Source organism: Gekko japonicus, unplaced genomic scaffold, assembly GCF_001447785.1.
Source record: "Gekko japonicus isolate JY-2015 unplaced genomic scaffold, Gekko_japonicus_V1.1 scaffold2812, whole genome shotgun sequence".
Lineage (NCBI taxonomy): Eukaryota > Metazoa > Chordata > Lepidosauria > Squamata > Gekkonidae > Gekko > Gekko japonicus.
The window spans coordinates 69766-84053 of NW_015168129.1; the positions used below are offsets into that span (position 1 = coordinate 69766).

Below are 14288 nucleotides of genomic sequence, written 5' to 3' on the forward strand. Positions count from 1 at the left end.
AGCATGCACACTCAGAAGTCAGCTGCAGAAGGGGCAGCACTAGGTGCACAAGCAGGACGCTGCTGCTGCTGCTGCTCTGGTGTTTGCCCAGCAGATCGAGAGAGAAATGAGGGTATGAAGTTGTTCAGGGTGGTGAAAACCAGGGAGGATTGTGAGGCACTCCAAAGGGATCTGTCAAGGATGGGCAAGTGGGCGTCAACATGGCAAAATGGGGTTCAGTGTGGCCAAGTACAAGGTGATGCACATTGGGGCCAAAAATCCTAAATATAAATACACATTGATGGGGTCCAAACTGGCAGAGATTTGACCGAGAGAGAGATCTTGGAGGTGTAGTAGATAACTCACTGAAAATGTCGAGACAGTGTGCGACTGCAATAAAGAAGGCCAATGCTATGCTGGGGGTTATTAGGAAGAGAACTGAAAACAAATCAGCCAGTATCATAATGCCCCTGTATAAATCGATGGTGTGGCCTCATTTGGAATACTGTGTGCAGTTCTGGTCACACCACCTTAAAAAGGATATTATAGCTTTGGAAAAAGTGCAGAAAAGGGCAACTCGAATGATAAAAGGGTTGGAACACTTTCCCTATGAGGAAAGGTTAAAGCGCTTGGGGCTCTAGCTTGGAGAAACAACGACAGGGGTGACATGATTGAGGTTTATAAGATTATGCATGGGATAGAGCAGGTAGAGAAAGAGGTACTTTTCTCCCTTTCTCACAATACAAGACGTCATGGGCACTCCATGAAATTGCTGAGCGGTCGGGTTAAAACGGATAAAAGGAAGTACTTCTTCACCCAAAGAGTGATTAACACATGGAATTCACTGCCACAGGAAGTGGCAGCGGCTACAAGCATGGACGGCTTCAAAAGGGAATTAGATAAGCATATGGAGCAGAGGTCCATCAGTGGCTATTAGCCACAAGGTATAGATAGGGACTCTGGGGCTAGGGATGCTCTGTCTTCTTGGTGCTTGGGGGGGGGCAACAGTGGGAGGGCTTCTAATGTCCTGGCCCCACTGGTGGACCTCCTGATGACACCTGGTATTTTTGGCCACTGTGTGACAGAGTGTTGGACTGGATGGGCCTTTGGCCTGATCCAACATTGGCGTCTCTTATGTTCTTATGGCTCTGTGTGAGCAGCCATTGACCCCCCCCCTTCCCCAGGTTGCTCTTCAGGTCTTGTGCCGCCCTTAGGCAGGCAACCAGGATACTGGGAGCTGACCCCAATTCAGTCGTTTTAAAAAACATTTGATAACAAGTACGCTTCCGCTGCTCTCCATACTCATGACTCTAGGAAGGCTCCAGGACATTTTTGGTCATAAAAGACACCACAAAGTGAAGTTTAGTAGCCAAATTATTTTAAATTAATTCCTGCATGGTGACGGATTCAGCACAAAAAGAAGCAGTCAGTGAAGAAAAGCCATTCTGGCACTTCAAAGATTTCAGTCAGGACAGGATGGGAATATCCACAGACTCATTTTCTCTCTGCCTTTGCTGGTACTTTGAGCGATGCTTCCCACTGCTTCTTAACCATCATGTAGAGCCTCATCGCTGCCTGGGCATCCTGGATCTGAAAAAGGAAAACCATCCGTGAGTTTCAAATCCACTAAACTAATGAATCCAGGAGCCCCGGCACAGGTGGACAAGGGTGCAAACTCATGGCTGCCCATGTCTGAAGCACTGCAAAAGGGCTGCGGCTGCTCCTGACGGCTCTCAGATGAGCCTGCATGGCTCCATTTCTCTCGGGAGGAACAACTTGCTATTCAGCAGTGAGAACAGTCTAACCACCGTAATGCTTGAACATTCTACTTTGCCTACTGCTGAGTTCCCTGGTGCCATCCGTCTGAACTGTGACATGGAGGATCTTGCCCTGAGGAATGAAACTTGGCCCAAATTTCAGAAAAATATGGCTGACTTATGAAGTCTAACATTTATCTTGAAAGTGCTGAAAATGTTTGGCTGATATTTGTGCATCAAAAAGCAAACCTCCAAAAGATCCCTTTGCTAGTTTAGGTTCTGTTTTAAGAACATAAGAGACACCAATGTTGGATCAGGCCAAAAGGCCCATCCAGTCCAACACCCTGTGTCACACAGTGGCCAGAAATACCAGGTGCCATCAGGAGGTCCACCAGTGGGGCCAGGACATTAGAAGCCCTCCAATTGTTGACCCTCCTCCAAGCACCAAGAAGACAGAGCATTACTTACCCCAGAGCCCCTATCTATACCTTTTGGCTAATAGCCACTGATGGACTAAACTAGTTTTAAAATATCACAAAGAGCTGGTGCTTAAGTGCTTATTTAAATGTTTCAAAGGGGTCTTGTGTGTCAGCGTATATACAAAAGCAGGGTGTGTGTGTGTGTGTATGTATGCATACATACATATATATATATATATACACATACATATCTATATCTATCTATATATATCTCATAACAATATATATATATATATAGCAATAGATCTCCAGTTTTTATTTTTTGTATCTATTGATAAACTTGTGATTGCTTGCTATGATTTTTTTCATTCCTGTATTGACTAGTCAAACTGATTTTGGGTGGTATCTCCACTGGTTTTTGTCATTTTGGACTGCCCTCTCATCTGAACAATTCACTGCTGAACTGCTTAGGGGTTGACGAAATGAAGTATTAGAATTCACCTAAGGATTGTTGATGGAGATTCCTGAAGCTATTTCTCAACCTGCCTGCCTTATTGTCTTATTAAACAAACAAAATTTGAGTCCAGTGGCACATTTAAGACCAACAAAGTGCACGAAAGCTTCTACCCAGAATAAAACTTTGTTGGTTTTAAAGGTGCCGCTGGACTCAAACTTTGTTTTGCTGCTTCAGACCAACACAGCGACCCACCTGGATCTGTCTTATCAAAGTCAGGGCAGTGTGTAAACTACCTCCATTTAAAAACACAGTCTTTAAAGTGATATGATTTTCTATCTGCAGCCCCAGATCTTTGAAGGCCATTTCCTACATGAAGTGGTGAACTCTATATTGTTCAGTCTAAATGCACCTTAAAATAACAAAAAATCCCTGCCACTAATACACAAGGCTAAATTGTTCTGACACAAGCAGCAGGAGTTGTATTCACCATGTCAGAAGAAGTGAGCTACAGATTCAGATGAAGCTCTGTTATGACGGAGCTGATCTAAAGTGAAGGAAAGGAGGCATGACTGTCTAGTATATCAAAGGGTGGTGCCTATTGTAATAATAATAGGTCAATTGGACCACATTGCAACTATGTGAAATGGAACTTCCATGTTCAATGCATGTTCAATCAACCTCTGATTAGTAGATGAGCTGTAATTATAGCCCATTTAAAGGCTTTGGGAGATAACAAAAACCACCTCCCTGCAAAAACATAATACATTTTCCTACCCTTTCCTTGAGGAGTATCTGGCCTTGAAGACCTAATGCTTGAAGACTCCTGAAGACCTAATGCTGGACTCCTTGGGCCTTTGGTCTGATATAGTGAAGCAGTTCTTGGGACAGAATACATACCGAGCTGTGCTCCAAACGCTGTACTTTCACATTCAGCAGTTTCTCACAGAGCAGTTTCAGGGATGGTCTCCCACTCTATGGAAACAAGAAACCATTGTGTTTGAAGACAATAACTTTGCTCTGTTCCCCACTGTTGCTGGGAAGCGACCCACAACTTGGGCTGCAAGGGCAACCAAACGGATTAGTTCTTCAGAAAACTACGTCTGGAAGCACCCAAAGAAGAACAAATGAACCTGTGAACAGAATCACAGAAAGATGGTCCCCTGCTGGAATGCCAGCAGAAAGAAGCGGAGGACTGCTCCGGAAGTTCCTTATTTGCATGATTTAGCACAAGATGCTCCGAATATGAGAAAAGCAGGGTATAAATCTAAATCTAAAAAATGACTTCCGTCTAAAAGAAACAAAGCAAATTAGTCCACGAGTGCTCCCACCCGCTCAGACTAGCAGGCCATTTCCCCATATTTGCTAGATAAACGCAGAGCCCACAAGAGGGCATCCTTGTTGCCATGAAGAGCCAGGCTGCCGTTCAGGAAGAGAATTCCTGCAGCAGCTTGGCAGTGAGTCTTTCTGCCGTTTGGAGGAGACAAGGCAGTGACATTTCTCTCCAAGAAGAGGAAGAATCAGAAGCCAAATGACAACCAGATTTTTTGCAGATTATTCCAGGTGCCTGAACTGGCAATGGGGTTTTTCGGACAACTACATTGCCTCCCATTGTCCATAAATACACTGAAACTGCCCACTGTTCTGCTATTCATTGCTCCTGGTCTCCTCCATTAAGGCACTGTGGTGGTAAAAGGCTGAACTTCAGCTCAGGGCTTACCTTGACCTGTTGCTTGAAAGGCTTGTATCTTTGCGTGTCCCGGATTCTCTTTTTAGGATGGTCAAGAAACAGAATCTGAAAGGTCAAATGCATCTCCTGTAATCACTCAGGGAGCAGACAGCAGGTACTAATCACTTGATAGATCCAGGCGGAAGGCTCAGGTGCAACAGTTTGAAATTTATTAAAAAAACCATGCAACAGTTTGAAATTTATTAAAAAAAAGAACCCAGGACAGAAGCAACCAACATTTTGCACTCCTCTGCTGCCACAGGAAGGCTACCACACACAGCTAGAAAATATCGCAAAACGGGAGACTTCTGTGGGCTTATAAAGAGTGAGAGGAGATTGTTCATCTCTGTTCAAAGATCCACAGCTGTCAACACTGAAATGCAAGGGTGTGGTCCTGTACCTTTAAGTCATTGTGAAGAGCGTGTCCAACCAGAATCCTTCCCCTTAGGATGTCAGCTACCTCCTTCTGGACAACTTTGAGGTCCTCCCCTAAACAACCAAAAGGCATAGGGAGGAAACAGGCTCAGTCAACTCCCAATGAAAACCCTCATCCAAGGGTTGATGCTTTCCAGAAATTCCCACTGGTATTTCTGAGCAAGCACCGTGACCCAAACACCCACCCATACTGAGCAGCAGCTAGAAAAGCAAGGCTCACCAGGAGCAAAATGGCCTCCATTTCCAGAGGATTCCGTGCCTTCCATTGTTTTACATGTGCACAAAATAATTACCATCAAAGGCCTTCTGGAGGGAGTTTACTGGAAAGTAAGCCAGACTACCTTTGAATCTCCCTCACCCTTTCAGTCTTGCCTTTGGAGTCTCACTAACGTGGGCCTCCAAGACAGCCAACAAGCTTTGTGAGTTTTTAAAAAAAATACAAAACCCAGTTAAAACCATTCAACCATCAGTCAAATACAACAGCAACAGCATAACGTGCACTGCAGGGCCAGCCACGGTGCCAGTGGTCGGAGTCTCAGACTAAGCTCTGGGAGACCCAGGTTTAGCTCCCCCCTCGGCCACGGAAGCTCGCTGGGTGACCCTGGTCCCACCACACACTCTCAGTCTCACCTGCCTCACAGGACTGTTGTGAGGATAAAAGGTTGTAAGAGGGTGTTGTAAGCCTCTTTGGGGAGTAACATGGGGTATAAATGAAATAATCATATGGCAAAAGTGTGCAGAGCCCATGCCTTGCACAGAGGTGCAAATCCAGGCTGAACCCCTGGAATCTCCAGTTTAGGGATCTCAGATAGCAAGGCTGAGAAAGATCTTGGCTTAAGACCAAACAGCTGCTTCCAATCAGAGCCAACAAGACTAGGCTAGACAGACCTATGACCTGACTGAATATGAAGCAGTGCAAGCCTTAGATGATGAAGGCAAGCCATGGCTTACAGAGCATGTATTTTGCATGTGAGAGATCTCACATCCAGCCCCTCCTGAACTGAAAGATCTCTGGTAGCACAGCTGGGACTGGCTGACTAAGGCAGCTCCAGATGTTCGCAAAAGCACAGGGGCCACCTACCTGTTTTGAAGTTCTCCGGCCGAATCCCACTAACGGCTGTTCTGTAGTCCGTCACTTTTTCCGTGGGCTTGACGTACTTGTCATAAACACACTTGCCGAACTGGTTCACGAGGGACACGCGGGCCACAATGCTGTCTTCGCCCTTTGGTCCCACGCCCACCATCTCGCAGTCCATAGCCACGGCCCTGGTCAATCTGCCCAAAAGAGAGTCTCGTTAAGTCACATGTTGCCGCTGCTGTCTGGCTCCCCACATAAACTCTGCTCCCTTGAGATACGGAAATGCTCCCAATCAAAGGCACCACCATTTTGGGGGGTGGGGGGGAGGGCAAGCCATACACCAGACTCCAAACCCTAAGCCCTCCATGAGTTTGCTCTCTTGGAATCACTTAAGAAAAAGATTCAATGGGCACAAGACTGTATGTAGCGACTGGCCCCAGGAAACGCCACCCAAATAGCCAAGCAAAAGGTTTATGAATCTTCCCTTAAAGGGTAAGGATAAGCAATGGGGGATCCACTCGAGCCCCGAAAGGGCAGCACGCATGATCATCTATTTCACTTCCTTCCTCCCAAGCTGAGGCATGGACCTCGTTTTCAAATTTAACCCACTTTTGTGCCTTTTCCTCACCTATTTCTAATATTGGTTTTATTTGAAAGGCTTCATACTAGATGTTTAAGTCCGGGATTCCCCATCCAAATTCCGATTTGTGACTATATATTATTCTCTTATGAAATCTACATTTTTTACTATTGAATATCCACTCTTTTAATATTCTGTTCCATTGTTCAATTTTTATTTTTTTCATCGATCCCAAAGGCAGTGTTTGGAATAGGTACATTAACTTTGGTACCCAAAACATTTTAACGCTTCTTATTCTAGTTGATAATCCCTTTTTGTGATTCCATCTTTTCATTTCCCTCTCTATTTTTTTCCATGTTTTTTCATAGTTATCCTTTATCATTTTGTCAATATTTTTTTGCAAAACTATACCTAAATATTTAAATTTCTTAGCTGGGGCATGGAGCAAATACTCTGCAATGCCCTTCCCTGCCCTAGACACCACGCAGGAGGCTTTGGCAAAGCAGTCCCCTTGTAGCCACTCTCCAGGGTCTCAAGCAGAGCTCTTTCACATCACCTGGTCCTCTTAAACCAGAAATGCCAGGGACTGAAGCTGGGTCTGTCTGCATGCCAAGTGGAAGCTCTGCCAGGGAGGCCTGGCCACGCTATTACTGCACACCTCAGCTACTCCCTCCCACGTCACAACTGAGAGGCAGGAAATGGTAACACGCAGCTGAGATGCCAGGAGGAAGAGCTCCGTCCAAGCCTCTGCTGTCGCTCACCCTGGGGAGGAGGCAGCGATAGAGCCCTCTGCCTGTGTCCCAGCTCCCATGGGGGGGGGGCAGTCAGGCAACAGAGCTGCTGCTGCTCCCCACCCCTGCCCTGCTCAAAATACTGTCCCAGCTAAAAATGAATTGCTGCCACCAGTTCAGTTTCAAGAGAGAACTTCTGGCCTGATCTGCACCCTTCACTGCAGGAGGAACCTGACTGGTGGTAGCAGGCTCTATGTGCTCCATGTGCTAAACACATGTTCAAATCCTGCATCTAAGACTCTAAACCAAGAAAAGCTGGGTTCTTCCAACTGAATACACATTCATCCTTTTATTTCGCACCATCTGCATTTGTGTTACTATTTGGAGTGTTATTGCTTAAGACTGCAGGGCTAGTATCTGGGAGAGCCAGGTTCGAATCCCCACTTGTGCCAGGGGCGTTCACTGGGTGACCTTGGGCCAGTCACACACACTCGAGTGTTGAGCTAATTCTTTGATGGCCTGGCAGCTCTACCCGATCAACAGATTCATACTGGAGCAGATCAGTATATATTCCCCTTGGAAGTCCCCCCCCCTTAAACAAAACAGTGACATCCCAGAAGACTGAAGCATTCATCCGCTTGTCTCTGAGTACTGAGTACAAAAGCCACATGGCCATCATGCGGGCAAGGCTGCCAGCGAGGGTCCGGAGCTTGGGAGTGCTCCTGGATGCTTCCTTGACAATGGAGGCCCAGGTAGCAGCCACTGCCAAGGCAGCCTTTTACCATCTACGGCTGATTAGGCAGCTGGTCCCCTTCCTCGAACGCAATGATCTGGTGTCAGTGATCCACGCGATGGTTACCTCGAGGTAGGATTCCTGCAATGCTCTCTACATGGGGCTGCCCTTGGGGCAACATCGGAAGCTGCAGCTGGTGCAGAATGCCGCAGCTAGGTTGTTGATGGGTGCCCCTATGAAGGAACACATCCAACCGGTGCTGAGGGCGCTGCAGTGGCTGCCAATAGCGTTCCGGATACGCTTCAAGGTGCTGTTATGACCTTTAAAGCCCTTTATGGTCTGGGGCCTGTCTACCTGTGGGACCGCCTTTCCTCGTACGTTCCCCCGAGAGCACTGAGATCTGGGTCGCAGGACCGGCTAGTCCCCCCTGGCCCTAGGGATGCCAAACTAACAACTACTAGGGCATTCTCCTTGGCTGCACCAACATTATGGAACCAGCTCCCTCATGAGATCCGCGCTCTCCGGGATCTCTGCCAATTCCGGAGAGCGGTGAAGACGGAGCTATTCCGTCAAGCATTTAACAACTCAGACTAAGCATGATTGCACTTTATAGTTGCCGCCATGGGTATGTTGTACTGTGTGTAAATAGCGATTTTATTGTACTGTTATAGATTGTTTTAGAGGCACTGTTTTATTGGTTTTAATGTTGTAAGCCGCCCCTGAGCCGCTTCGGCGGGATAAAAATCAAATGAATAAATAAATAAATAAATAAATAAATTTCAGATACCCTTCAAAAGCTTCCTCCTTGACCAGCGTCGTCTCTGCCAGCTGCTGGGGCTTCTCTTCCATGCCCAGGCGCTTCCGGGCGACGTTTGCTGCTTCTCGCCCCAAGGCTGCTTCGATGTCATCGGGATCCACATCGTCAAACCAGATGCTGGAAGGCAACACAAAAGCCACATGGCCATCATGCGGGCAAGGCTGCTAGCGCCACACAGCAGGCAGAGGCTTGGCTTGGGTCTAAAAGGACCACAGATCCAGCTACTGCTTGGATGGGGAGTGGATTCAAGGTTAAGTCACTGTCTCTCAGAACTAGCCTACTTCGTAGGGTTGTTGAGGGTAAAAATGAGATGACCCCACTTGGGACTCCCTGATCCATGAAAGATGGAGAAGTTGCATCTGAAATAAGAGCTCAGTGGTGCACATTCATCCATCCGTTTGAAGCCAGATGAGTGGCTATTGCAAGCCCACCTTAAAATCCCTGGTCATGCCGAGTGGGGTGCATGGCCATGCAGGCGTCTGTGCATCTCTTCCCCTTCATCACCTCACTAGGGATTTGCAAAGCGCACCACCCGTGGGTGAGGCCACAGAACACTTTTTTAAAGGGTGGGATGGGAGGTTTTAATAAATCACACACAAGCAAGATGGGACTTGTGTCTTTCTGATCCAACCAACTCACGTGTCTGGCTGCCCAGGCGCATGGAATTTGATATGGGATCTAAAAAGCTGAAATCCCTTTCTGGCCATAACACTGTCAAGCCTGAACATTTGGGGCTGACCCCACAGAACCATAATGTTTCTTCCCATTCTGCCAAAAGTTTCCTAAGCAAAGTACTTACTCTGCCAGCTCTTCAGGTTTCCTTTTTGTGTGTTTAATGTCCCCGTAGTCCTGCACCACATGGCCATTTATTTCGCCTCCCTTATGCTCTTTCTTATCTTTCTGAGCGTGGCTCAAGTTCCTTCCAGGAGCAGATCTCTTCCATTTTGGGAGAGCCGGGCAAACTGGGCCTTCAGCATGATCCTGCTTGGCTCTCTCCACAGATGTGCCTTTCAGCCTCTTCTCAGCTCTGTTTACTTCTGCCAGTCTGGGGACAATGCCCTCCTCTTTGGTTGGACGTTTCTTCTTGGAGCACGCGTCGACTCTGGTAACAGCAGAATCCAAACTAGCAGGTTTTTGCTTCAGTAGCTTATGTGACAGGAAAAGTCCACACATTTGAATTCAGCAGAGGTCAAGGGGCTCAATCCAGCAACCCTTTCAATCCAACATCCCTCCCACCCAGCAAGGCAGCATTATAAAAAGTTGTACTGGTCCATGCAAGAACAACAGCCAAGTAATACCTTTTATTAGAGCTGACCAAACCGGAACTAAAGATCGTGTAAGCTTTTGAGCTCATCAGAGCTCTTTATCAGACTGGATGATATAAAATTTAAGAAGATAGAAGGGCCGAAGGCAGAAATCTCAGGCTATGATCTTCAGGTCTGATCTTAGAGGCATCCTTTGCCAGACCTCATGACCACAGCATTCCACCTTATACTGTGTTTTGTACTGGGTAGGTTGGAAAGAGCTCTGTAACACGCCGCTTCACCAGTGTAAATGCAAGCATGGGCACAGCCTGGCTGCTGAGTCAGCACAGGCCAAGAGGCAGGCAAAGTGATTAGCCAGACTCAGGGGAGTGGAGTCAATCGTGAGGGTCAGCAATCTTGGGTCAAACATGGACCTCTGAAAGGAGCTGTCTGGCCCTCCAGCTGCCAACCAAGAGGCAACAGATCAATATGCTCGTGGTGACTGTGGGAAGGGAAACGGGTGTGTGTGTGTGTGCATTTTTGCCAAAGGCAGGGCCTTGTCCCATCACTCTTCCAACCCCAAAACTGCTCACCAGCAACTCATTATTGGCCAGTAGCCTAACAACTGCCACCGTGTGTACGTAAAGTACTGTTAAGTCACAACTGACTTATGGCAGACCCTGCAAGGGGCTTTCAAGGTAAGTGAGAAGCAGAGGTGGCTGGCCATGGCCTTCCTCTGCACAGTCTTCCTTGGACATCATCCCAGCCTGGCTTCTTTCATCCAGGTCTTTCTAAAGAAACCAGGTGTCTTCCTTCATCTCTGAACGTATAATGTCCACTAGATATTTTATTTTAACCTGACTTTAAAGTTGCAAATGAAAGATCACTATGCTCACGAGAATGAAGGGTTCCATGGAGTGACAGAAGAAAAGAAACCCACAAACATCCAACTCTTCTTCCCCAAATACACTGCAACATCTTCTCTCGTATTTACAATTTATGGAAGACATTCCTCCATACAGGAAATTGCCAAATTCATCAACATTTAACTCCCAACAGGCACAACGTTCCCCGGACACACTGCAGCACTCTCTAAAGTTTCCAAAGAGAAAACTTAGAGCAGGGCAGAGAAAATCAAAGAACAAGACTAAATAGATCTTTGGGGTTGTTCTTGAATGGGTGTCAACAATCTTCCCAAGCAGTGAGTATCATGGCCCAGAATGGATCTGAAATTAGACCACCTCCTCCAAGCCCCAGCATCTGTCTGGATCTACTATAGCACAGAGGTCCAAAGGAGAAACCATTGCTGTTATCATACCTCCTGCAAGGCCTTCCAGTTAGATGAAACTTCCTGGGGAGTTTTGGGTGGCAACCATGTCACCACATTGGTACTTTTTTGCATCTTCGTCTCTGCCAGCTTGAAATTTTGTTTCCAAAATAATTTCTTCTTCTTTTTCTTTCTGTGTTGATTTTTAAGATTCTCAGGCTTGTCTGTGCCACTACTTGTTGGAGCTTTTGAGTCTTTGCTTTTTATTTTTGCCATCAAGATGCTCAATTACTTCTGGTCACAAACATTTCTGAACCCAAAAACAAACAAAAAAACAATTACATTGAACTTGTACATATTGAAATTCTTTTCATGTCCTTACATTGTTTACTAACAATAACTTAATACCTTAATTTTTGTAAACTACCCTTCAATTTTAAAAAGTGAAAATCATGAATTTGTTTAAAAATTATATGCAGCGTCTCCAGAGAGCAGTTCAAGGCAGCTCACCAAGTAAAAGCAACACAATAAAATAATAAAAACATAAGAATTTTCAATAATCAAGCTATTTAGAAAACTTATTTTAATTTTTATGACCGGGGCCAGGGCCTTCTCAGTGGCTGCTCCCCACTGGTGGAATGAGCTCCCCAGAAGACATTAGGGCTCTGCAGGACCTTCAACAGTTCCACAGGCCTGCAAGATGGAGCTCTTCCACTGAGCTTTCAACCAAGGGCCCGTCTAATAACCTAATAACTGAATACTAGCCCTGAAATCGCCACTAGCAGCCTGTGCCCCACCAGCACACAGAGACTGAGGTAACAGCTCTAACAGTAAAGCTGACTATATTTCATTATCAGTGATCTGTTATTATGCTCTGCCATTGCTATGCAATGTTTGATATTTCACTAGCACCTTATGAATTGGTTTTATAATTGTTTTATGTATTTTAACTTTTCACGTAAACTGCCCTGAGCCTGTTTTAACGGGGAGGGTGGGGTATAAATAAAATTTTGTTATTTTTCTCTATGTAAATAATTCTCTTTAATCCTTTTTGGGGTCAATAATATTTGCAGATATGAAAATGGAAAAACCACACTTCTGTGTCACTCAGCATTAACACAGCAGAGTACCTAATTGTCACCTGCAATGATATCATAAGGTCATTTTGGGGAATTGCTTCTCCACCACAACGGTGCCGTCCTAAGCAGAGACTCTTCAAAGTCAATTAAAACCAGTGGGCTTAGAAGGGTTTTTTGAATACACAAGAAGCTGCCTTGTACAAAATCAGATCACTGGTCTATCAAAGTCAGCATCCAGCGACTCCTACTGCTAGTCTCTCTCCCCTGTCTCAGTTTGAGGCCTTTCTCATCCCTAGTGCCTTTTTAGTTGGATATGCCAGGGACTGAACCTGAGATTTGCCACACACAAAGCAAATGCCCTACCACTGAGCCACAGCTTCTCCTTAGAGCACAACTGTGTTTAAGAGGATAAGGTAAAGGTAAAGGTTCCCTTGCTCGAAAGCCAGTCGAATCTGACTCTAGGGTTGCGGTGCTCATCTCCGTTTCAAAGCCGAAGAGCCAGCGCTGTCCGAAGACGTTTCCGTGGTCATGTGGCCGGCATGACTAAACACCAAGGCGCACGGAACGCTGTTACCTTCCCACCGAAGTGGTCCCTATTTATCTACTTGCAATTTCTTGCTTTCGAACTGCTAGGTTGGCAGGAGCTGGAACTAGAGACAGGAGCTCACCCTGTCTTGCGGCACCCGGGTCTTGAACCGCTGAACTACTGACCTTGCACAGCCTGCAGTTCAGCGTCTTAACCACTTGAGCCACCGCAGCTCCCCGTTTAAGAGGATACAGCACTGTTAATGGATTATACTGTCATCATACAATGTGCACTTCAGCGGGGGTGGGGGGTAGCTGTCATAGCCTCTGTAACTGGGAAAAAAGTATTCTTGTGGCATCAAACCAACAGATTTATCACATCAGATGCAATCAGAGTACGATTACTATATTTTGAAAAGCCAAAAAGAGGACACATTCTCTAACTGACTACTTCAAACAACTAATCCCTAAAACAAATCTTATTTTAAAGACCCCTACTATTTAAACCGCAGCCCTAGAGTCGGACTTGACTGGCTTTCGAGCAAGGGAACCTTTTACCTTTACCATTTAAACTGTGATAATAGCTCCTAACTAGGAATATTCCTAACCCAACCCCAAAAGAAGCCATTTTCATCAGGTTTTTTTTAAAAAAGAGCCCTAGAGAGGACAGCCACCAAAAAAGAGGTCATGTTGTCTGAAAAGAGGCCATCTGCTAACCCTAAGGGAAGCACTAGCAGGCTTGAGCATCAAGAACTTTTGTTCATATGCCGTTCATGGAAGCTGATTTCAAAGGAAATGTCTACAAGCTCTAGCCCAGGGGTGGCCAAACTGTGGCTCGGGAGCCGCATGCACCTCTTTCACACATATTGTGTGGCTACTGGCAGGACGGCTGGGAAAACTAAATATCATCAGCAAACAAATATAATCGGACAAATAAATAGCATTATCAATATCTGCTTTTACCACTTTTGTCATTATTTCTGGCAGTCTCATTTAATGTTAATAAAAAGCAGATTTGCATATTTCCCCGTAAAAAACGTGTAATATCTGTTCATGTCTTGCGGCTCTCAAACATCTAACGTTTATTCTATGTGGCTCTAACATCAAGCAAGTTTGGCCGCCCCTGCACTAGCAGCTCCCCCCCTCCCCTGCCCCTGGGGGGGTGGATATCAGGTACCGAAGCACCGATGGTTATTCTGTGGTCACACTCATGCCTTTCTTGCGCTGCCCCAGCGATTGCACCGAGAGCCGGCCAGGCCCTCCCGCCTTTGCCAAGCACTCTGCACACGCCCAGAAGCACGCTGCACAGCCGCAAAGAGAAGGCAGTGCGCACATGCTCAGAGCCAATGCGGGAGCAGCTGCCTCCCCGCGCGCGCCCCCCCCCCGCGCCGCACAAGAGCTTCTTCGACATCTGCGCGGGTCTCAGGCCCCCTCCCCGAACCATCGCCAAAGCCAGGCCTC

General features: G+C 46.4%; 1 protein-coding gene across 1 annotated transcript; it reads right to left on the minus strand.

The window, feature by feature from the left end:
* Window positions 1–1350: 1350 nt before the first annotated feature.
* Window positions 1351–14128, minus strand: REXO4 (REX4 homolog, 3'-5' exonuclease). The gene is made up of 9 exons (XM_015414910.1): window positions 14005–14128; window positions 11275–11533; window positions 9512–9858; window positions 8683–8829; window positions 5855–6048; window positions 4739–4827; window positions 4330–4404; window positions 3510–3584; window positions 1351–1569 (listed from the first exon to the last, which is right to left on the minus strand). The coding sequence occupies exons 2-9, from the start codon at window positions 11497–11499 to the stop codon at window positions 1474–1476; spliced, it is 1248 nt and encodes a 415-aa protein (XP_015270396.1). The 5' UTR covers window positions 11500–11533; window positions 14005–14128; the 3' UTR covers window positions 1351–1473.
* Between the last annotated feature and the right edge of the window lie 160 nt (window positions 14129–14288).